Raw genomic sequence first — 24,150 nt, forward strand, 5'->3', positions numbered from 1 at the left:
ATGCGCTGCCTGGCTCTGCTCGCGACCCTCAGCTCCCTCACTGGTAAGCCATGCCCGGCCTGTGGACGGGGGACGGGGCGAGGGGCAGCCGGGTACGGTGCTGGGGAGGTGGTGGCTAAACCTAGGCTGTGAGCTCAGAGGGCTCTGTTCTGGGTTCAGCAGCAGGCAATCAGAGAAGCTCAGAAGACCACCCCAACCCCACTCCATCCTGGGGTTGGGGGCCGGGGAGCAGCCTCCTCTCTTGCTCTCACACTCCATCTCTTCCTTCAGGGCTTGGGGCACAGCAGCAGCCCCCTTGTCCTGCTCGCTGGTGCAGGGCAGCGTGCCATTCTGCACAGACCCCGGCAGGCTGCCCTAGCTACTATGTGTGCATACAGCACCTAGCGCAGCAGGGTCCTGCTCCTGACTGGGGCTCCCAATATCAGTATCTCTGCCCGGTGAGCAGCCCCTTCCACGCCTTGCCTGCCAGGGAGTTCAGCTCTGAGCATCAGCAGCCCTTACCCCAGCCTCTGCAGCACCAGCTCCCTGTACCCACTCCCAGCCCTGAACAGTTGCGGGGGGTCCTGTACCATAACACGCCCGCCAGAACCCAGCTCAGGGTGCTGGGATGTTACGCTGCGACCGTCTCCCACCGCTCCATCTGCATGGGGCACCCACCCTCGTCCATTTCACGCTGCCGGTCGTGGGACACTCACTCTTGTCTGTTTCACGCTGCCGGTCGTGGGCACCCACCCTCGTCCATTTCACACTGCCGGTCGTGGGGCACTCACTGCCTCATCCCTTTCACGCTGGGGATGAAGGGGGGACTGAACTGGGCTTCTTCCGCTTTGAGAGCGTGACCGACAGAGGCCACAAAACAATTCTTGGCAGGCACTATTGCTACAGCAGAGCCAGCTGCTGCTTATGCCTGTTAGCAGGGGCTTTGAGCCCAGAGAAGCCAGAGACACGTGCACACACATGTGCAGGGCACATGCAGACACCCCCCCCACGAGTGTGGGACACACACATACACACACAGTGGTGCTGGCCAGTCACCAGCACTAAACCCCAACCCACTCTCTGAGTCCCCCTCTGACCCCTACGCTTTCCAGGAAGCAGCAGCAGGTTTGCTAATGAAGGTAATTCGTTAGCACGTTACCCTTCTCTCCAGAGGCACTTGGCCGGTCTGGCCATTAATAATTTAATAATGCTGGGCATTTGTAAAGCCCCAGCCCATGAGCTAATGATCCGGGCAGCTGATGGGGATTGATCCCCGGGGCCAGCGCTGACAGGCTGCAGGACCCCATTGTTAGACCACAGTTAAGCTGGGTTCAACACACGTTGCCTGTAGAGTTCAAGCCACATTTACTCCTTCTGGGGTCCCAGAGTCAGGGCCAGCTCACAAAGATTGGAGAGCGGGACGCCTGCGGCCCTCACCCCAGAGAGAAATGGGTTATTGTTATTACTCGCTACACCCTCAAGGTGTCCAGCCCCCGAGCCCTGGGCAGCCCCCTGCAGGTCATTGGCAGGGTCTGAACCCGGGCCCTTTGGCTCTGAAGCATAGAGCTTGGCCTCTCCTGTTCAAGAAGTCACTCCATTTCTACGCAGCAAGTGTAGGCTTTTATCCTCTGTGTGGCCAGTCCCATCCCCCACTCCAGAAGCTTGATACACTGTTGCCTGTCGGCAGTTCAAACCCCGTGCGGGTGAGTGGAGGCTGCAAGCGGCTCCCGTGTGGTGCCCCCGTTTGACGGGTCCCAGCGCACAGCAAAAGCCAGGCAGCCCTGTGCACTCCGTGGGCACTGACAATACAGCTGCCCACTTTGGGTCTCACCGGAAAGGCCACAGGTGCCGAGTGCTCTCTCAAAGGGGCGAGGCTGGGGTACACTGGTGGAGCGGTGTAGGGGGAGCTTGCCTTGCTGCTGCCCATGCTGGACCTGCCCTGTGCCCTCAGGTTACCAAGGCAGGCACTTGGCACCATCTGGATGGGCCACTCGTGACCAGTTCTCAAGAGAACCGCTCGGTCTCCCCTCTGTGGGGCTGGCCCGGCCACTGGGTGGGGGTGGCATGGTGCCTGCTTCGCTCAGGGCCTGGCTGTGCCCTGCTTTCAGCCGTGCTGTGCCGGAACCAGGAGGAGAAGCTGCTCAATGACCTGATGGCCAACTACAACCGCAACCTGCGCCCGGCCCAATGGGAGGGCGACATCATTAATGTCACGCTGAAGCTGACCCTCACCAACCTCATCTCCCTGGTAAGCAGAGCCCCCCCCTTCCCGTTCCTTGCCAGCCCCCACCTGCAGAGCTGGGCCCTTTCCTGCCTTTCTCCTTGAGCAGCTCAGATTGCTCCCAGCTCCTGCTCCCAAACTCAGAGGGGGCTGCTTGCCCCAAGGGTGGGGGCAGGAGCAGGGATGGCTGCTCCCCCGTTAGGCTAGCATGGGGGACAGAGACCTGAGTGCATTGCCCAGGACAGGGAATGATAGAGGCAGGGGCACCAATGCCAGGAACATGCCGAACCGGGCGCCAGCCTGTCCCACCTCCTCAGTGGGTCCCTGCCACCTCTCCTCCCAAAGGCACCCAGCCCCCAGCCCTGACCAGGGGCAGCCAGTCCTGCCTGGGCATCCCTCACACTACCCCTGCCATCAGAATGAGGAGTCCATGCCAGGGCAGGTGCCCATGGAACTGGCTGCAGGACACTCTGTCCGAGCCGCCCTTGGTAACGGTCCCTGAGGAGAATCACTGTGCTGGGGGGAGTGGGGGAAGGAAGAGGAAGATTGGGGAGGTGGGCATGGGGTGGTGATTGAGCTGGGGGCAGTGCTGGATAGTGGCTCCGGGGCAGTGAATGCATTAGAGGCAGGGTTCCTGGCAGCAACACAGTTGCAGTGAGGGCATGGCCTGGCTGTACCTCAGTGGCTCTGTGGCTGCTGCTGGCTTCCCCTGGGGGGGCAGAGGCTGGGATCATGGGACGCTGCCCTGCTCAGGGCACCCCTGGGATGCCCCACACCCTGCTGCACCCTGGGAGGTAATTCCTCAGGGCTCCATGCACCTCCATGAGGCGGGCGTTGCCTGAGTGCCCGGTAGCTGGTGTGCACCATGTAGCCCCACTGGAGCTGCAGCAGGGCCATCCAGCCACCAGCTGGAAGCTGTTGCGGTGGCGGGAGAGGGCAAGGCAGCGGGGCAGCAATCCCCAAATCCCTCTCTCCTTTCTGGGTTCCAGAACGAGCGGGAAGAGACCCTCACCACCAACATCTGGATTGAGATGGTAAGATGCCCAGGAGTGCCGCCAGCCACTCGGGCCGGGCAGCATGCAGCAGGCAGAGATCAGCTAATGCCTCCCTCTCCCCATGATAAGCTCCAGCAGTCCTCCAATGCCCCAGCGCCCCGATGCACCTGCAACCCAAGGGCTAGGGCAGGTCGCAGGCCCCTCCTGGCCTGAAGGCAGATGTGGCTGGAGCCAAAGACTCACAGTCTGCAGCCGGGAGGGAGGGGATTGTTCAGGGCTCGTTCCATAGCCAGACCCCACTTTGGCACTGAGATCAGCGGCTTGGGCAGAGCCCCTGGCACAGAGCACAGGCCAGAGGGTTCACTCCACACCACGGTGCCCAGAACAAGTCACAGAGAAACGGGGCCAGCTCCAGGACCAGCATTCCAAGCAGGTGCTTGGGGCAGCACAGTGAAAGGGGCAGCAGTCCGTGTGCCGTCAGGGCGGTGTCTCGTCTTTCTGCGGCAGTGGCAAATCAGCGGCAGCTTTACTCTGCAGGCTGCCGTGGCGGCAATTCAGTGGCAGCTTCTGTCTTCAGACGTCCTGCTTGGGGTGGCAAAAACGGTAGAGCCGGCCCTGCAGAGAAACCCTAGCAGGTCCCAGCCTGTGGCCGGAGCATGCCTTTTCCCTGCAGACCATGCCCCAGGGCAGTGTGGTATTGGGGGGTCACAGGGTGGCCAGAGATGCTCATTCTATGACAAGTGACTGACCCTGCTTTGCTCGGCCCCTTCCCCTCCATTCCAGAAGTGGTGCGATTATCGGCTGCAGTGGGATCCTGACGAATATGACAACATCCAGATACTGAGGGTGCCCTCCACCGAGGTGTGGCTGCCGGACATCGTCCTGGAGAACAAGTGAGCAGCTGCAGGACCCAGGGCAGGGGGGCAGTGGGAAGCCAGATGAGGACCCCAGCAATAGAAACTGACCTTGTCCAGCCGTCCCTCTGCCCGGGCACTCCGTGTGAGGCTCCATTCCCTGCAGGGGCCGCGTCTGTGGCTACCCACCCAGAGACGTCAGAGTCAGCAGCTAACTCTCACGCATCCAGCACTGCAGACAGAACCCCACATGCTCCGCTCCACCAGCACAGGGCCCTACTAGGTGGGCTAAAGGGAAGATCTCTCCTAGAGGCAGCAGTAGTAGGCTTTTATCTCCTGTGAGCCGCAGCCAATAGGCAGCAGCATGATCCCAGCCATGAGCAGTTCCAATTCCATCCAGAAGAGGGCAGTGGTGGCGCACCCTTCCCCCCAATCACGTCCCTACTGTCCCGCAGCTCGTAGGGTGCTCTTGGGGGTTTGGAGCCCATCGTCGGGCACTGGCTGGGTGTCCGTGGGCATTTTGGGATCGCCTCTGCCTTGCTGGGGCTGCCTTGCTCTGTGGCCCTGGGACAGTTCCAGCCCCATGGGCAGAGGCCAGCCCACAGCATGAGCTCCGGCAGGGAGGGAGGGAGCGCCCGGCTGGCCTGACCTGCCCCTCTCCTTCCCCCAGCATCGACGGGGTGTTTGAGATCACCCTGTACTGCAACACGCTGCTGGATTCCAATGGCTGCCTCCTGTGGATGCCGCCCGCCATCTACCGCACCTCCTGCGCCATCTTCGTCACCTACTTCCCCTTCGACTGGCAGAACTGCTCCATGGTGTTTCAGTGAGTGCGGCTGCCCGGGAAGGGGCTGGGCTGCCTCCCAGATGGGAGGGCAGGGGGCAGAGCCCGGGGCACGCACACAGCTCTCCTGCCAGGCAGGCAGTTCTCACGCCCTCTCTCAGTGGCAGCTTGCCCAGATCACCAGCTAAGGGCCCATGATATCATGCACAGCTGTGACCCTCTGCACCTCCCTCCGCCTTAGCCAGAGGCAGGTTGTGCTCAGCTCTGCCGCAGCTGCCAGGTCGGTTACCATGGCATGAGCCCCGTAGGTCGCCGAGCTAGCAACGAAGGCATGCAAACCAAAGAAACCCAGGGCCCCCTGTTCTAGCCCATTGTCCTGAGCCCAAGAGGGCCTTGTGTGTAGCAGCGTGGTACCCTGCTTTATCAGACATCTCCGTCCCCTCCCAAGACAGACCGAGCTAGCCCTGGGAGAGTGAAATGTGTGTAATCAACACTTCCTCCCCCTTCCCACAAATTCTCCCATTGTATGGGCCCCGATCCGATGGACCCAGGTGGGTGTTGTTCTTGGTGGGGGTCACCTGCATGGAACAGCGTGCAGACCCAGGGCCCCGGCGGCTCGTTTGACTGTTGTTCGTCTCCGATCAGTCCGTGGCTACGTGTGACCGGATTTGATTTCTGAAGTGGTTACTAGATTCTGAGTGCATCCAAGTTAGTGACGCAGGGGTCCCCTCCCCCAACATCGGCCCGTGCCGAATGATAGCAGGACGGGAGCTCACCCCAGGCGTCGCTGAAAGGCGTTGGACGATAAAAGTCAGCTCCCGGTTATCAAGATGGGACCTGGCCCCAGTGATGTGCCTAACACCCCGTAATGCAGACAGACAGAGTCCCCAGCCTGGAAAGCTAGCATCCCACGTCCCGACTCTGAAGTCAGACTTGGGGAGGCGCCACACCAGGGCAAGCGACCAGCTGGGTGGGTTCGATTGCAGGATTGGGGCCTACATGAAAACTCTTCCCCCATCTGTGCCTACACGCCTAACAGCTGGCTGGATCCAGGCAAGGCTGGTGGCTGCAGTGGTGCTATGTAGGATGGGTCTGAGTCAGAGCTGGGCTTGACCCCAAGCTGGGGAGGTGCTGGAGCTGTAGGACGTAGGCCCGGCAGCCCAGACGCTGCCTCACTTCGAAAGGAAGGGAAAGCCAATTCCGTGGCCTTGCATAAGTCTGGGTGTGGTGCCGATCCCAGGAGCGGCTGAAGTACCCACTGGCTGGTTGGATCTCGGCATTTCTGTTTGTATGAGCGTGTCCTTTAGACAGCCAGTCTCAGCCACACGTGTCCTCCTCCCCGATTCCTGCCACATAGGTCCCAGACCTACAGCGCCAATGAAATTAACCTGCTGCTGATGGTGGAAGATGGGCAGACCATTGAGTGGATCGTCATCGACCCCGAAGCTTTCACAGGTAATGACCTGCTTCCTCTATCTGTTTCCCGGGGGTTTTCCCTGGCCCAGTGGGGCAAGCCTAGCAGTTGTGGCTCTGGAAATCTTCCAGCTGTTGGCAACAGGAGGAAATGCCAGTGCCAGAAAGGGTGGTGCCATCACTAGTCAGGAGGAGCCCAGTGGCTGGCAGGGTGGCTCAGCGTGGCCCAGAAATGTAGCAAAGCACAACAGCCACCAACCGGTCCCTCCAGCCCATCCAGTGGGGGGTGGAGACATTTGTAAATAACTAACGTTTAACTGACTGTTAGGCGGGACTGGTAGCATGGCCTGTTGTTAAGGTTTCCTAACCCTTCCCATATACGAGATCTCGCTTTCAGTTGCTTAAAAGCTTTGCCAAACTTTAACCATTCAGCTGAAATTCTCCACGCTGGGCGTCTGTCTCAGGCTCAGTTGTTTGGGAAAATATCAGCTGAAGCGGTTCAGCCGGGTCCAAGAATGAGGCCGGGGAAAAATAACTTGCTTTGCCCAAATTCCAGGGACCTTTCCCTTGAACAGCTGTAGTGCCCTGAATCCCTGCTCCAAAGCATGGGAACGTGGCACAGGGCAGGGCGGGAGGAGGTGTTTGGGGCGGGGATGTACCTTTTGCCATCCTGGTGAAAAGGCACCCAAACCTGGCTATGGTATAAGCCTCTGAAAAATTGCAGTTGCCACCTGCTCAGTAGAGATTAGCACAGGGGTGGGCAAACTTTTTGGCCCGAGGGCCACATTGGGGTTGCAAAACTGTATGGAGGGCCGGGTAGGGAAGGCTGTGCCCCCCAAATGGCCTGGCCCCGGCCCCCTGTCCACTTCCCGCCCCCCTCAGAACCTCCAACCCATCCAACCCCCCCCTGCTCCTTGTCCCCTAACCGCCTCCTCCCGGAACCCCATGCCCTTAACCACCCCCCGGGACCCCACCCCCTATCCAACGCCCCCCGCTCCCTGTCTCCTGATTCCTATCCGTACTCCCACCCCCTGACAGGCCCCCCGGGACCCCATGTCCTATCCAACCCCCCCGTTCCCCATACCCTGACTGCCACCTCCAAACTTCCACCCCATCCAACCATCCCCTGCTCCCTCTCCCCTGACTGCCCTGACCCCTATCTGCACTCCCACCACCTGACAGGCCCCCCAGGACCCACACCCTATCCACCCCCCCCGCTCCCTGTCCCCTGACTGCCCTGACTCCTATCCGCACTCCCACCCCGACAGGCCCCCCGGGACCCCACGCCCTATCCAACCCCAGCATTCCCCGTACCCTGACCGCCACCTCCGAACCTCCGCCACATCCAACCACCCCCTGCTCCCTGTCCCCTGACTGCCCTCCCAGGACCTCCCGCCCCTTATCCAATCCCCCAGCCCCCTTACCATGCCGCTCAGAGCAGCATGTCTGGCAGCCGCGTCGCCCAGCCGGAGCCAGACATGCTGCCGCTCTGCCCTGGCGTGGCTACAGGGGAAGGGGGACAGCAGGGGAGGGGCCAGGGGCTAGCCTCCCCGGCCGGGAGTTCAAGGGCCAGGCAGGACGGGCCCACGGGCCATAGTTTACCCCCCTCTGGTCTAGCAGCTAAAATCTCCAAAGAGTCTGTCCTCACTGAGCATGCTTGGTCCCCTCCCAGCACCTGGGCCATCCCCACTGAGCGTGCTGCACTGTGGGGCGACACTGGACCACTGCCTATAGCAGGGAGCCCATCCCGCTGCTAATGCCCAGCACCGTGGAGGGGGAAACCATCGGATTCAAATGCTGAGGGGGCAAAAGCCAGACCGGTGGGGGGCAGGGGAAGGAGCAACCTGGGGGAAACAGGCTAGTGAGACTGGGACAAGCGGGAAGAAATTGTAACCGGCTGGGCAAGGAGATTGGGGCTGGGGGCGAGGGAGGAGAGGAGGCTGGGACTGGTTGGGCACAGAGACGGGGGCTGGGGGGCGAGGGAGGAGAGGAGGCTGGGACTGGTTGGGCACGGAGACGGGGGCTGGGGGGCGAGGGAGGAGAGACGGGGTGCGGTGGGGGAGATTGGGACTCAGATGATGAGCCTGGAAGGGGGAGGAGGACTGGCTGAGCAAGGAGACTGGGCTGAGGGTTGGGGAGGAGTCAGGACTGGGCCAAGCCCAGGTGGGAGGGGAAGGACTGAAGTCTGGGGGGACCGGGCAGAAGAGTCCGCTGGAGCACACTTCCCTCCAGAGCCTAGAACGAAGCCCCCTAATCCCCGAATCTCACTCCTCTACTGCCTGTGCAAGCCCCTGGCAGAGGCCAGGCCTGTCTAGGGCCGGTCCCACCTGGAAGATGTTCTCCGTTACTCTCTTAGCTCAAGGGCCAGTGGTGGTGACTGGGGACAGAAATGTCCCGACCCTGCAGATTTCCTGTTTGCTTTTTCAATGCTCTAGGAAACGACCCCCCGAACCTGCCATTAAAAGACGACGGCTGAGATTACGTTGGCAAGTGCTCAAAGCTTAGGAAAGGCCAGAACAAAGGGCTCCTGGGCAACCTGAATTCAGCCTTCTCGCGGGTCTGCCTGACGATGGCCGTTAATTCCTTGGCATGTCCTGTTTCCCACAGGGCCCCGGCCTCATTCCGTGCCTGGGGTGGGCCTGCTCTGGGGTCGAACCAGGAGTGGGGAGGCGGTTGTCTGCCAGCCTCCGGCCTCACTTGGTACAGAGGCTGGCATGTGTGTCATGAACGAAGCCGGAAGGGTGCACAGGTGGCTCTCATGTTCTCTTTTCTTAACTTCCAAGCGCGGGACTTTGCCCCTTGACTCCTGGTCGGGTAATGCAGCTTGTGTGCAGTCGGGATAAAGGCCAGTCTCCCGTCATGGTGGCTTGCCCCGAGAGGGGGAAGGACGCACTCAGGAAAGTTGTTCAGGTTGTGGGCACCACCGCCCCGGAAATCACCGAGAGCAGAGCCGCTGGAGGCGCACTGGGGCCCTGAGCACTGGGAATTCCCAGGGCTGGTTGCACAGTCCTGGGTCCTTCCCTGTTGGCTGGAGCAGGTGTCCCGGTCAGGTTTTGTAGCCAGGATTTGGAACAGGAGTTGCTGGCCCGTGCATGCCCAGCATCGCGCCACAGGTATCCCCCGCACACAGGGTTATTAGCAGCTGCCACCATCACAGATATCTAGATTGGTAAAAAAATAAAATCTGTCGTAGGAGACAGGAAAACAACAAGGCTTAATAAGGTGTCACGCGCGGCTTCCCCCGGCAGCTGGGAGTCAGGTGAGAGAGCGACGGAGCCTCCATCCAAACCCCCTGCACCATGGGAGCTGGCGATGCTTAGCCCCCAAGCGGGATCGGGCCCCTGGGAGCCAGCCCCTGCAAAATGGGGTGCATTAAGCTGGTGGCTGCGTATGTCCTGCCGTGACAGGGCTCCCAGGCACCGCTGTAAATCTTCTCCCAGCCCCTTTCCCTGGATCTGTAGCTGTCCCCCCCGTGGGAAGCCCCCAGCAAAGGATTTCTCTTCTGCCGTATCCAGGGGGCATTGTCTCGGGCCCCCTCTGACCCCCTAGAGACATGGCGGCAGCAGGGGCAGGGTGGATGGGCTCCCCAGGCACAGACAGAAATGTCAATAGTTGCTCGGCTGGTCCTGTCTTTCACGCCGTGGGGCCTGGGTGGCATGCAGAGACAGGAATGGGCTCACAGCACAGACCTCGGCCCGCCCGGCCTTGCTGTTTCCAAAGACGCCTGCAAACATCTGGGGAGAACTGGCAGCTCAGTGCCCAGGCTCAGCCCATGCCAGTGAGCAGGATTCCTCTTCCGATCTATCCTCCTGACCCCGGAGACCCCAGATAAGAGCAATGCCCCCCTCACACACGCTGCTGTAATGTGGGCAAGAGGCAGTTCCGGATATCACTGGATGAGCTCCTGTTCCCCCAGGGGTGGCGCATGCTGCTCCCAAGGGGAGTCAGGGCCCAAAGTTGGCCCCCCAGGAGGCTGGGCCTGGGTGGTTTCCATAGGCACGCGGTATTGTCTTCCCCGCAGAGAACGGGGAGTGGGCAATCAAGCACCGGCCGGCCAAGAAGATCGTGAACGCTGAGCGCTTCACCCCGGATGACTTGGGTTACCAGCAGGTCGTCTTCTACCTGATCATCCAGAGGAAACCGCTCTTCTATGTCATCAACATCATTGTGCCCTGCGTGCTCATCTCCTCCGTGGCTGTGCTGGTGTATTTCCTGCCTGCCAAAGGTAGAGCCTGGCCCACCCGAGTTCGCTGCCACCAGCCACCGACATGGCTCGAGCTTCTGGCATTGGCCCGTGGACAATCCATGCCTCCCGGAGTGAAAAGGGGGCAGCAGCAGTTGATGGGGACAGACCCAGTTCGATGCCCATGCGGGTGAGACGGGCCACAGGGGGGTCACCCTCGCACCCAGGTTATCTGAACCAAAATGGGAAAAGCTCTCCCCTGCCCCTCCCCAGTTATGTCCCATTTCTGGCCCCTCGGCTCCCCCAGAGTCTCTGGGAGCGTATGGCTCGCTCGCACACATCAGGATGGAACGGCAGAGAATTCTTTCCCACACCTGGCTCCCAGCCCTCTGCTCTAACCACTAGGAAGGCAGGCTCCTAGCGGGCTCCGGTGTGCAGGAGAAGAGCAAAGCCCTTCCCAGAGGGTGCCAGTGCTTGGGGAGCTCGGTACAGACGCGGGCTAATCTCTTGCTTTCCGGCAGCGGGCGGCCAGAAATGCACAGTCTCCATAAACGTCCTCCTGGCCCAGACCGTCTTCCTCTTCCTGATCGCACAGAAGGTGCCCGAGACTTCCGATGCTATGCCTCTCATTGGCAAGTAAGTGATGCTCCCTGGGGCCTGCCAGCCCGTATCGGGCGGGACCCCAGGCAAGCTCCCAAATCCGCTGGGCTCCTCACCCCCCAATCCCAGCTGAGACTATTCACCTCAGCCTGGGAGGCCAGAACAAGTGGGGTCCTTTAAGGCCCTGCTCCAAGAGACACAATGGGCATGGCCAGGGCAAGAGAATGAGAGCCATCGTAGGTGGGGTTGGGGGACTGGTAACTCAAAGCGAGCATCAGCAGAGGCCTTGGATGTGTGGCCATGCCGCTCCTTGCATTGCGGGGCAGGGGAACAAGAACCAGGGCATGAATTAACAGAACTCCCTAGTGGCCCACAGGACATGCCTTGCCGCACAGCCCAGGGTTCATCTGCGGAACTCACCACTGCAGGAGGGTGCCGAGGCAAACAGCATGGCCCAACTCAAGAGTGTGCTCCGGGGGCTAGGATGGAGCTAGAAGCACCATCCTCCTTCACATTTTGAACAGAAAGTGAGCCCACAGCTGGGAGTTTGGAGGGAGATCCCCCCATGCAGCAGTCTTGCACAGCCAGGGGCATTGTCGGAGGAGATGTCTGCTACTAGGTGGATTAGATGGGTCATTGGGAAGTTCTGGTCTGGGCTCCCTTTGTCTTCTATGAACATATGGGCTGTGGAGCGAGAGATCCAGGTGCTTCCCGTTCCCGGATCCCAGCCGGCCTTCGGCTTTGCCCTGTGCCTGCTGCTAGGGCCGCAACAAGAGCCGGCAGATGCCCCAGTACAGGCCACGTGGCTAGTGAAGCGGGGCTGCGGGCAGCAGGCCTGGCGACCAGTGATGGCGGCCCCTTCTCTCCTCCAGGTACCTGACCTTTCTCCTGGTGGTGACGGTGGTGATCGTGGCAAATGCCGTCATTGTGCTGAACATCTCGCTGAGGACCCCCAATACGCACTCCATGTCGCAGAAAGTGCGGCAGGTAGGCCGGGCGAGGCTGGCATGCGCTCCCACCCGGGCTGGGCAGAGACCCGCCTAACGCCCATGTGATCGGCCTCCAGCTCCGTGCTGCGGGGCTGGGGTCACTGCCTCAGGAAAACGCAGCTCCCGCTGACTTCAGGGGGTTGAGGGGGAAGGTCAGAGAGCAAAGGCAAGTGCACTGAGCCGTCAAACCATTTCCCAGGATCGAGAGCCCCAAAGACTTGGACAGATGGTCCGACCCATGGCACGTGGGGCACTCTCCTCCACGGGGGCGCAGGGCCTGGCTCCGGTGTCTCATTACCCTGGCAGCGCCACAGCCACGGGCTCACCGCCTGGATCTGACTGCATCTCGACACCGCTTTGCCCAGGCCCAAATGAGGGCACAGGGGGCAGGACCGCAGGGATGGAATCGGGTCCCCAGCTGCCAAGGAACCGCTGGGCATTAGCACCCCCCTGGCAGCTCCCACTCGGCAGAGGTGGGGGCGATGGAGCCCACACTGCTTCCGCTCCCATCGGCATCAGTCAGGGGAAAGTGCACTGCATCCGATGGAACGGCCCCGGAGCCAGACTCAGGCTCCATGAGCCCCCCAACAGACAGGGCCCCCACTGTGCCAAGTGACGGAGCTAGCTCCCCCAGTCCCCCCCCAAGCATGACATCACTGGCTCCTCCGGCCCCCTCCCCCTGAGTGTGATGGTGCCGGCTCCCCTGGCCCCCTCCTCCCGAGCATGACGGTGCCAGATCCCCCCAAGCGTGACGGCGCAGACTCCCCCGGCCTGCCCCGAGCGTGACAGCACCGGCTCCTCGCTCTGTCCCCAGATCTGCCTGCAGCGGCTGCCCCACTTCCTGGGGATGCACATGCGCCGCAGCGACATGGCCCCCCGTCCGCTGATGGCCCGGCGCCGCAGCTCCCTGGGGCTGATGGTGAAGGCTGACGAGTACATGCTGTGGAAGGCCCGGACGGAGCTGATCTTTGAGAAGCAGAAGGAGAGAGCCGGGCTGATGAAGGCTGTCCTGGAAAAGATCGGTGAGTGACGGCTCCGCGGGGCCAGGGAGAACCTCATGGCAGGGCAGCCTGAGGCCCCCATCCCACAGACAGTGACCCCCTGGGCCTTTTGCCGGCAGCAAATCCACCCCGTAAGAGCAGCCCCCCAGGGCTGGAATGAGATGGTGGTGGGGGTGCTGACAGGGAAATGGTACTAGGGTGAGGGTGTCACCATGGACGTCAAGTGCCAGGAGCCAGACTGCGGAGGAGAGGAGAGTGAATAGCTCCCATTGCTCCAGCATCGGGTCCCGATGCAAACCCATCCTTGTGCCCGCCAGCGGGCAGCAAGCAGGGCGAGGCAAGCGGCACCAGCTCACCCCCTGCGTGGGCCATCTCGTCTGGGAGAATCATCGACGCCAACAAAATTCAGGCTTCGACTCTTCCCTCCCGCGAGGGGAGCAACTGGGCACCCGACTCACGGGGGGCTGCTCTAGGTCCCTAACTGGATGCCCAGCCGCGTTGGAAAACAGGGGAACCACCGGCAGCGCCGGCTGGCCGTGGCCTTTCCAGCAGGGAGAGCCAAACGTGGCGTCCCTGGTGCTAAACCGCGTGAAACGCTTCGGAGCAGCCACGAAAGCACCAGGCTTCGGTGCATGAAGCTAGTCGTGAATTTGCTGCGTGCCATTCGGCCTGCTCCACTGGGCTGGGGCCTGGCCGGCCGGTGCTTTGCAAAGGGCCAGTTGCCTTTGAGATGCCCGAGGGTAACCGAGATGGTTGGTGGAGGCTTTCCAGGTCTACACTGGCCTTCAAGGCAGCCAGCTGTCTGGTGCTATCCCCTCCCCTCCTTGTCTCTAGGGAAAGGCCTGGAAAACGGGTGCTCCCAGGATCTCTGTCACAGCTTGGTGCAGGCTGGTCCCGAGATCCGGGCCTGCGTGGACGCCTGCAACCACATTGCCAAGACGCTGCAGGAGCAGAACGACTTTGACAACGTGAGTGCTGCCCCTGCAGAGCGTTAACCGAGAGGGGGCTCAGGTCAGAGGGGGACCCAGAGCAGTGGGGACAGAGGAGCCCAATTTGCAATGACTTGCGTATGGAGAAGCAGATCAGCGACCAAGCTGGAAAGGGAAATGGGGGAGGAAGGAGAGAAGGGGCCGTGTTTAGCCGCAGGGGAAGCGAGCGCGGTTTTGATTGAGTTCAGCGATGGCTGCCCAGGGCACACGGGCCCAGCGACAGCGGAAGCCTGTAGTAGGTTTGGCCCTGAGCATCTGTCCCTCCACCCCGCAGGAGAACGAGGAGTGGATCCTGGTGGGGAGAGTCATCGACCGCGTCTGCTTCTTGGTCATGGCCTCGCTCTTCGTCCTGGGGACGGTCAGCATCTTCCTGATGGCCCATTTCAACCAGGCGCCAGCCGCGCCCTTTCCCGGGGACCCCAAGCACTACTTGCCGTAGCGCCTCGCTTGGGGTGGGCGAGCCCAGGATGTCTGCACGAGAGCCTCGCCCCACAGCTCTGCCACGGGAGGCTGAGCCCTCCCTGCACGGCGGCGGGGGGAACCCTGGGCTCCATGAACCAAGGCACCGGGTCCCAGGCGGGGCTCACAGAGCTGCTGCAGGGTGGAGCCTGCGGCTGCACCCGCCCGCTGGACCCTTCAGCTGGGGCTGCTCGTGGGAGCCGCAGATGGAGACGACCCGGACCGCCGGGAGAGATGGCAGCGAAACTGGAGAGTCCGGAGCCTGCCACGCCCGCGCTGCAGCCCTCTTGCTTGCCTCATTTACATGGAAAGGGCAAGTGAGCTGAAGGGCGCTGGCTGAATCTGGGCTCCCCCAAACACTGCAGCTGGCAGCTCTGGCACCCCAGGGGACAAGGAGCCTGTCTGTCCCCGTGGGTAGCTACGTGGCGACGGCCCAGCGAGGGGAGTGGGGCAGGTTCGCGTGGGTTTGGCGGGAGATCTCGGGCAGCCGCGTGTGTTTCATATGAGCCAGGCGTGGGAGTAAACACCACTGCGTTTCCAAACGGCTGCTGGACTTCTTTGCTGGCAGCAGGGAAAGGCCAGGCGGGCGCTGGGGGCGGGGAGCAAGTGGGGCGGGGAGACGAGTCCTTCTCCGTTGGCCCAGCTGGCCCCGGCTTCCCAGAAGCAGCCTGGCAGAGGGAGATGGGGTGGGGGAGGCTGCCCGCTGCTGCTCCCAGGCTGCTGAGCGCCAGTGACACCAGCCACTGCCCTGGGTAAACTCGCCCAAGCTGTGGGGTTCCTGTTCTTTAGGGTGAGCAGCTAAGCCCCAGAGCACCTGCTCACCGGCCACACTGCGGTCCCTGCGGCGCCAGCCTGGCTGGTGGAGCTCTGGCATTCCAGGGGGCATGAGTGGTTTGGCACATGCTCAGCTGGATTAATTCGTACTTTGCAGGGCAGCTCTGGCCATCCCCTTCCCCCTTCGACTGGCCATTAACCCGCTCTTTGCTTGTCCCAGACACGGGGTGGGGGTGGGGAGGGGTTGTGCTTTGAGCTGCCTGGAGAGAGCCCTGGAGTCAGTCCCGAAGCAGACTGCAGATCTGTGGGCACACGCGCCCGCTCAAACGGCCAGGGAAGGAGGCCACCATGACCATTCATGCCCAGTAACGGCTGCACTGGGAGCACTGGCTTCCCTTTGGATTCAGCCAGATGGGCCTCGCACGACCGTTTCCAAACTCCCCCCTCGCCAGTCGCTGCTCCAGGCAGTTCCCAGCTGGCTCCGGGACACCCAGCCCGCGCTCGCCAAGACGCCTTGACCTCTGCGGCTCCGACCGCGCCGCTCACACTCTGCATTCGGTCTCTGGCGGGGGCCATCTGGCTGAGCAGCATGGCCAGGCAGGGGCGCGCTGCAGCAGGAGAGCTGAGGGGTTCAGAGCGGGCCCCTTGCAGATCTCAGGAACCGTGAGGGGCTCTGGCTTGTTCCTCAGACCTTAGCCACAATCCCCAGCTGGCTGAGGGGCAGGCAGTGTAAGGGCAATGGGCAGGGGGCCCCAGAATGTCCATAAGACCCCCATAAAGCCTTCTGTCATGCCACACGCAGGCACAAAGGGGTGGGGCAGAAAGAGGCCTCAAATCTGGCAGACCTGATTTTCAGAGCAGAGATTCTGGTGAAGCCTTTTCACCGCCCTGATCTGCTTCCTCCTCCGGCTTCGATCCTGGAGCAGAGCCCTAATCCCTGCTGCCCTCCCGCATCTTCCCCCCACGGGGCCAAGAGCAGCCACCCAAAGAGCCCCAGCGGGAGATGCCCCCAAAGCGCCGGAGGAAAGGAAAGCGCCGTGCAAGCAGAATGGCCGTTTGCTCAACATCCCGTCCCGGCTGTGAACAAGCCAGAGTCGGACACGGGGTTCGTGGGGGGAAAGGCACGGCCACAGCAGGTGCTGCCATGTGCGGCAGCCACAGCCACTGGGGAGGGGGTTCCAGAGGTGGGCTCCAGAGCCAACTGCTTTGGATTGCCCCAGGCACTAGCAGCTGGAAGCTGTTACCATGGTGGGGGTTATGGGGTGCCCGAGCTGAGCCTGCCCTATAGAGACAGGGCAGAGTCAGCTGGCTGCTTGCACCAGGGTGGGACAAAACCTCCCAGTGCCTTGTCCTGTTTACTAAGGCAGCACTCCCCTGGAGCTCAGCTGGGGCTGGCCTGGGTCAGGATGGGAGTGGGGGCTAGCAATGTGGCTGGCCAGCCCGTGCCAGAGGACGTTGCCCCTTTCCTGGGCTGCATCTTGGAGGGTAGCGGGGAGTCCCATGGGGCAGGAGGAGCCCAGCACTGCCAGGATCTGGGCTGAGGATTCAAAATGTCCCATTGGATACTGGGGGCGTCGAGTCAGTTTGGTGCAGACGCAGATTTGCAAGCGACCCTGTTTTCTCCTGCCCCCGTAGGCCTGGCAGCACCCTGACCTGGCCTGGCTCGCATGGCACCAACTGGCCTCAGGCCTCTGCCAAGTCTCCCCCGCTGCCCTGATTAACATCCCCCCTGCCTGCCCAACGGGCCCCTCCTCCTGGGAAAGCTGCTGCTCCCTCCTGCCCTTCGCTGACCCCTCGGGGCCAGAGCTCTGCCCTTTGCGCTCCAGCCGCGCCATTGTCCCCGCACAATGGGGGAGATCCGGCTGGTTGGGATGGCAACGCCGGCGGGCAGGAGGGGCAGGGGGGGCTGTGGCGGGGGCTGAGCTGCTGGAGGGGGCTGGCGGCACAGCTGCACAGGGGCCGGGGAGTTTGCAGAGCAGATGCCCTCCAAACCCTGAGCTCCGCTCGGCTCCAGCCCTCTGCCGCCCGGGGCCTGGCCTCAGCTCTCAGCCCCCTCGGGATGGCCGCGCTCAGCTCCCAGCCGTCTCCCTTCGGGCACCTGACGCGGGAGAGGCACATCCAAGCGCTGGCGAGATCCTTGAGGAAGGACGGGTCTCCGGGTCTCCGGGCCGGGGGGACGTCCCCCAGCTGGGAAGGCACAAGCCAGGCTAACCAGGCTGACGAGCCGGCCTTTGGGAGCAGCCAGGGGAGCCCGAAGCCAGATCGGCGGGTTGGAGCCGATGCCCCTTCGAGTGCCCAGGACCCCGGCCACCAGCTCAAGGGCCAGAGACGGCCGGGAAGCGAGTGCAGTGGGACTGCCGGGGAGGAAGCCAGCGAGCCACCTCTGCCACGGCTGGGCTGGCAGGGCAGGAGAACCCGCCGACGGAGCCTGGAGCGGAGCTTGCAGCAAGTTCAAGAGGACGACGAATTTCCCCCGCTCGGGCTGCAGGTGCTGGCCGGCGTCTCCCAGCTGCGCATCACCGCCCGAGCTGATCCACGTGGTAAGGCCCATGCGAGGCCCAATCCGCTGGCCTCGGCTCCCCGCCGGCCTGTGGCCCTCGCAGCACTCAGCAACCACCTGCTCCTTACGAGACCCCTGCCATGATCCCAGCGCCCAGGACCCAGGGATTGGCAGTGGGGGACAGAGCCTTTCAGCCAGCTCCTCTCTTCAGCTCCGCCCATCAGTAGGGAGCAAAAGCTGGTGCTCCCTGGCAGTGTCTGGGGGGTTCAGACTGACCCAGGTCACCCAGGTCACAAAAGCCAGCACCAGCCAGGCCTGGGAGCCAATAGCGACAGGCTCCCAAGTGCGCATGGGCTGTCTCCGAGGGGAGGCGCGCCCCCTAATCTCAGCTCCGACCCGCTTGTCTCTGGGGTTCAGGTGCCCCCAAATCAGCCTGGCCCAGTGCAGTGACAACCCTGCCCAAACCTGCAGCGCAGAGGAGCAGAAGGAGGGGAGCAGAGCGGCCAAGGAGCGAGGGGGGGGGGGACGACGACGGGGGGCGTTGGTTTGGTGGAGGACACGCCAGGGAGCTATGTCCCATCATGGTCTCGTCACCTGCTCCGTGCAGGCTGAATGTCGGACCTGTCCCCGGGCTGGGCGCTTTGTGGGATCTCTGGTACCTACGCTATTTAACCCAAGCTGGCCAACTTGCAAAGGGCCCACCAGCCCCAAGCCATGGGGCCATGAACACCCCCGGCCTCGGTCCCAGACAGGCGCTCCACACCGGCCCTGCTTGAGGAATCTAAAGGCTCCACGCCGGGTAGTGACATTTCCTGCCCACCCAGGCCTGGCACTAGCGGGGCAGGGAGGTGTGGGGCGGGACGGTGGCGGGGGACGGAGAGGGCACAGCTCAGACACTGTCGCCGCAACTGTTGCAGGGTTTGCCAGGGACCCAGAGAGAACGTACGTGGTGGGCACCCCGCAGGCAAAGGGGCTGCTGGTAGCTATCGAAGGTAACTGGTCGCCCCCACCCCCCTCATTGTCACCAGCCATGGGGGGAGGGGCACTAAACCCTCCCAAATGGGGGGAAAGGGTCTGGATAGGAAGCCATGGAAAGGCCGAGCCCATCCCCCAGCAGGATGTGCCTCCCCCCCCCACACATACCCCCCGGCAACCCCCTCCCGCAGCAGCCACAGATTCTGCCACAGCCCCTCTGTTCCCATCCCCTGTGGCGCTGCACAGCCCCCCAGTGCAGGGGAGCAGGGTCCCTAGCGCAGCCCCCCACCCCCCAGCTTTGGGGCACCGGCCCCTAGCGCAGCCGCCTCCCCCCAGCGTCGGGGCGCAGGCCCCTAGCGCAGCCCCCTCCCCCCAGCGTCGGGGCGCAGGCTCCCCCATGCGTGACAGCCGCCGGGGTCTGCACAGTTCTCTGTGCCCACCTCAGAAACCAGCTGCTTGTGCCTGCACCTGTGTGGCCCTGCCCGCTCCTGCTGCATCCACCTCCAGGATCCGCAAGGCCAGGAAGTCCTGTGGCTCCGACGGCCCTTCGGGGGGGGCGCCAGCTGCCTGGGCTGCTGGCGGACGGAGATGCGGGTGTTCACCGCCGGTGACCAGCTCGTGGGCAGCGTGCGGCAGCGGTGAGGGTACCGTGGGCTCGGGCACCGGGGCTCAGGGCGGGATTGCTCCTCAGCATGGAGAGGAGCTGGGCCCCACGCGGACGAGTGGCTGGTGGAGGCAGTGTGGGTGAACGGGGGGGCAGCAACCCCCTCTGAGGCACCAGGGTTTGGCCGCTGGCGGGCAACAAGCTGCGGGGGGGGGTGGTGAATGGACCAGTGATCAGACCCTGCGCCATGCCCAGGAGTGCAGCCCAGGGGCTCCAGCCGCCCCTCTGGCTGGTGCGGAGCCCACTGCCCTGCACGCGGCCTGGCTGTACCACACGGCATGCTCTGTGTCTAGGTGGGGCATCCTTGCCCATCTCTGGGACCTGCGTGACCCCCACGGTGTAGCCACCATGAGGATCCGAGGCTCCTGCGCGGCCAGCCGCTGCTCCTCCAACCAGCAGTTCCAGGTAAGGGAGGTGGGTGGAATAGGGCAGCGTGTCTCCCGGGGGCTCCTGCCAAACACAGACCTTAGACGTTTTGTGGTGGATGGTGGGGGGCTTTCACTGGTTTCCGCTGGATTATCTACACTCTCTAGACAGCAAGACGGGCTTCATATATATCATCCACCCTGAAGCTGGCAGCTGCACTCCTTTGCCATGCGGGCTATACAGTGTGGGTGAACGTGGGCAGGAAGGAACGCAACAGAAGTAATTGGTGTAAAGTCCACCAGCACCCACACTGAATACTGTATCCTGTTCTGGTCACCCCATCTCAGCAAGGATGCAGCGGGACTGGGAAAGGTTTACAGAAGGGCAACAGAGATGGTCAAGGGCATGAAACAGCCTCCATGCGGAGAGATTAAAAAGATAGGGCCCACTCAGCTTAGACAGGAGACGACTAATGGGAGGTATGACCGAGGTCTATAAAATCATGACTGGCGTGGGAAAAGTGAGTAAGGAAGAGTTATTTATTCCTACCCATAACACAAGAATTAGGGAACTAATAGGCAGCAGGTTTCAAACAAACTAAAGGAAGTGTTTCACACAATGCACAATTAACCTGTGGAACTCCTTGCCAGGGGATGTTGTGAAGGTCAAAAGCATAACTAGGAGGAGTTCATGGAGGATAGGTCTGTTGATGGCTAGTAGCCAAGATGGTCAGGACACAACCCCATGCTCAAGGTGACCCTAAACCTCTGACTGCCAGAAGCCGGGAGTGGAAGACAGGGGTGGATCATTCCATAATTGCCCTGTTCAGAACACCCCCCACCCCCAGGAAGCTCTGGTACTGGCCATGGATGCAGACAGGACACTGGGCAAGATGGGCCATGGTCTGACCCAGTAGGGCAGCGCTTATGTTCTTATGTAGTTTAGCGACGATGCTAAGCTGGGGCCTTGCTAGAACCCCCCCTTGGGGATGTCCGCAGCCCCAGCCCATTGCTAGCACGGCCTTGCCACTGAGATGCTCATCTTTCTCCACCCACCCAGGTCACCTCCCGCGCCGGCAGCCCCCTGGCAGTGATCTGGAAGAGGTGGCCGGGTTTCAACGAGGACCGGAACATGGACCATGAGTTCTTTGGGGTGGACAGTAAGTGGGGAGCGCAGAGCGGCCAGGTTGCCAGGGAGAGCCCCCCAGCAGTGCCGCCTCTGGGATGGGCAGGCTGGCAGGCTCTGGGGCATGCCGAGGTGACCATACGCCGGCGGGGTTCAGAGCTGGCCACGCTCTCCACAGCGCCCCCTAGCAGGACAAACTCCGCTGCTGTCGCTAGAGAAGGTTCCTGGTGCATTTCACCCTTCAAACAGGCCTTGCTTGGGCTCAGTCGCCATGGAGATGGGCACTGGTTTAATTTCCTCCCGTCCCTAATAGAGGCAGCTCCTTCTCCAGCATCTGCCCCCAAAGCACCTGAGCTCCAGCAAGGACGAGGGAACTGGCCTCACCCACAGAGCGAGCTGCAGGGAGAGCCCCGGGGTGGTGGCGAAGAGCCCTGCTGTGTCTTGGCCACCCAGAGAGCAGAGGCTCTCCTCTCGGATGCTCTTGCCAGGGAGAGGAGCTAACAGCACCTGGCAGGAGAGGATGCAGATGGGATACTTGCCCCCTGAGGCAGCAGAATGTCCCATGTGGGAGAGAGGCCCCCAAACCCGAGCAGTGGGGCTGTTCTGGGGCCGGGAGGGTGCTGGCATCGCCCCCTGTACCCATAGCTGAGCTGTGGGCAAGGCGCCTTTCCACCGTCTCTCTGTCAGTTTCAGCAAAGCTGGGGGCTGAAGACACCGCTCTCCTGCTGGCAGCAGCCTTCCTCCTGGTAAGTGCCAGCAGCCGAACCCTCCCCGCCCGCTCATGCGCCAGCCCTCCACTCCGTGCCCTCTGCCCTCCACTCGCGCTCATGGGCTAGCCACGCTGCCAGCGGCTCGTGTGGGCCAGAGCCCTGGGGCAGGGACACTGAACCTTCCAGCCCTAACCCGGCGAACAACCGGAGGGGACAGGAGCGAAGGGGCCTCGCCAGTGACCCCTGGCGTCTCCGGCCCGGCCCGTGCAGGGCGCTGCACACCCACGGCGCTCCAGGCAGCAGCACCAGTGTGTTTTGTCGTTAGCCGTCACCCAGGGGGACGCCCACGCCAGTTGAGCCGCGTTAGAGCTTTCGCTTCTTGCAGCCAGCCGCCACCAGAGGGTGACATGTTCGCCGCACAACCAGTCAGCCAGGCCAGCCAGTAGGGGGCAGTGAATCCATGGACGCATGGATTCTGCTCACTTAGCGGGCTGGGTGATGCATCGTGGCAGCGCCACGCCCCCCAGACAGCGGACTGAGCTGACCGGTCTCATGCCAGGCTTTGCCGAGAACGTCTCCGTCAGCACCCCAGCTGGGGGAACCGGTTACCCCTGGCATAGGATGTGGTTGGTTGTGTCTGGCAGAGCCGTGAGGCTGCGGATCCGGCTGGCCACAGAGCTCTACGGTGTGGCCCGTGCCGCCCGTGGAGCTTAAACAGTCCTCGCTCCCCATCCCCCTAGCCCAGGCGGTGATCGCTTGGATCAAGGCAGAGCCTGGCGGGCTGGGGCCGGTCTCCCATGGCCCCCTGTACTGCAGAGGAGGGAACCTGCAATCTGCTCCACTCGGTGCACGTTACGCTGCAGCTGCTGGGCACTGCTTCATGCCCCTCTATTATATTTTCCCTCTCCCGCTCAGAGGAGTGGTAAAGTCAGGGGCATAGGATGCCCCCTCCATGTTTGTGTGGAGCACAGGGACGCGCCCGCCTGTTTGTAACCTCTTCTCATGTCTCCCAGAACTTCATGTTCTTCGAGATGAGCTGAGGAGGCCTAGAAGAGACCTGCTGGGAGCCCTGCCATGCCAGAGACTCTGGGACTCGTCCAGCAGCTCCCCCCCGGAGTCACGGAAATCCCAACAGCGAGGCACAGGCACTGGGCGGGTGGGATGGCACTCAACGCCTGGCTTCGCGCCTGCTGCTTTCACAAGGCAACTGGAGAACCCAGAGTCTGACGTACTTTCTGTCTATCTTAGGTGCGCATGTGGCCCCACCACCCGTGTGTCTGAGCCCCTCCCAATCTTCAGTGCAACACCCCTGAGAGGCAGGGCAGGAATCCCCATTGTACACAGGGGGAGCTAAGGGAGATGCCCAAGGTCACACAGGAAGTCGGTGGCAGAGCAGGGAATTGATGCCAGGTCTCCCAAGTGCTAAGCTAGAGTCCCAACCACAAGGCCACCCTTCTGCTCCCAGGTCACCGTAAAATCCAGCACTGGCTGGGCCCCTTGCTGAACCCACATCGCAGAAGGCACACACATGCTTTTCACACCCTGAACTCTACAGTACCTGGCCCTGGGAATCCTTGACAGCCCCGGCACCACAAAGGCAGGAAGCAGAAGGAGCCAGTGAACGGTTCAAACCGACCACAAGCCAGGGGAGCAGAATGAGGCAAAGCATTCAGACACGGCGAAAGCATATGCCAGGCTCAGGTCCTCGACCTACTGGGCACCGTAACCCACTCTGTCCACGGCCCTCCCACATTGCTCTGAGTAACTGACACAGGAAGTCTATTAAACCATCAAATCAGCTCTTGGTGGACCTGGTGTACGTGGGGTTTCCCCGTTAAATCGAGGAATGGGAGTTTCCCTTTGGGCCGCTGGCAGCTGGGCAGGTGCGTCTGCAAGCAGGAGGGTTTGGTGCAAAACCACCCCGGGGGCTCTTTGGGGAATTGTTTTCAGAAACACAGAGGTTCCAGGGGTCAGCAGCCCCCTTCGGAATCAGGGCTGCGTGGTGCGGGGCGCTGTACAGACACATATGAAACCGCGGTCCCCACCTTGAAGGGCAGACGACTGAACGCAGGACCAGATGCAAGAAATGGGAGCAGCGTCATGAGCGAGCGACTGGAGTAACGAGGCCGCAGGAGTGGGGCTAGGACCGCACGGTAACACAGAGGAGTCCTGCACGCATTTTGATGGTACAAGTCCGTTAATGACCTAGCTCTTGAGTGCAAACGAATACATGAACGAGCTCATTGACCATTGCTGAGCCCTGCTGGGCCGCTTGTCTACCCACTAGTTGATGGCAGGTTCTCAGAGGCATGGGGCAAGCAACAGGGAGGGGGGTGTTGTCGAGTGCCACAGACCTCTAAGGGGTTACCCCTCGAGGCAGATTTCCCAACTAACCACACCTTGCCCAGCCAGCCCCACCCCACGCATCTTTTCCTTTCCTTACCAGGTGCATAGCTTCTAACACAGACCCTGCTGCAGCCCTTGGGTACAAAAGTCTGTGGGGGGAAGGGGGTGCAGCTCACACTGAACCCCACATGTGCAGGGGAGAAATTAGCCCAGGGCTTTTAAA

The 24,150-nt window shown here is 62.1% G+C and overlaps 2 protein-coding genes across 3 annotated transcripts; both read left to right on the forward strand.

Moving 5' to 3' along the window:
* CHRNG (cholinergic receptor nicotinic gamma subunit) lies at nt 1-15,005 on the forward strand. The gene is made up of 12 exons (XM_043492607.1): nt 1-43; nt 2,088-2,227; nt 3,190-3,234; nt 3,979-4,088; nt 4,720-4,875; nt 6,191-6,288; nt 10,268-10,471; nt 10,951-11,065; nt 11,902-12,016; nt 12,833-13,040; nt 13,854-13,987; nt 14,283-15,005. Exons 1-12 carry the CDS (start codon nt 1-3, stop codon nt 14,445-14,447), a joined length of 1,533 nt encoding a protein of 510 aa, XP_043348542.1. The 3' UTR covers nt 14,448-15,005.
* Nucleotides 15,006-16,824: 1,819 nt separating this feature from the next.
* LOC119861494 (phospholipid scramblase family member 5-like) lies at nt 16,825-23,372 on the forward strand. Of its 2 annotated transcripts, XM_038416697.2 has the most exons (7): nt 16,825-17,781; nt 18,659-18,733; nt 19,162-19,354; nt 19,674-19,785; nt 20,806-20,905; nt 21,559-21,617; nt 22,595-23,372. In XM_038416697.2, the coding sequence occupies exons 1-7, from the start codon at nt 17,301-17,303 to the stop codon at nt 22,619-22,621; spliced, it is 1,047 nt and encodes a 348-aa protein (XP_038272625.1). In that variant the 5' UTR covers nt 16,825-17,300; the 3' UTR covers nt 22,622-23,372. The 2 variants fall into 2 exon arrangements, with proteins under 2 accessions (XP_038272625.1, XP_043348069.1); XM_043492134.1 differs by lacking the exon at nt 18,659-18,733 and having other exon boundaries at nt 17,154-17,781.
* The last annotated feature ends 778 nt before the right edge of the window (nt 23,373-24,150 follow it).

The sequence above is a fragment of the Dermochelys coriacea genome, chromosome 9 (assembly GCF_009764565.3).
Source record: "Dermochelys coriacea isolate rDerCor1 chromosome 9, rDerCor1.pri.v4, whole genome shotgun sequence".
NCBI classification, from domain to species: domain Eukaryota; kingdom Metazoa; phylum Chordata; order Testudines; family Dermochelyidae; genus Dermochelys; species Dermochelys coriacea.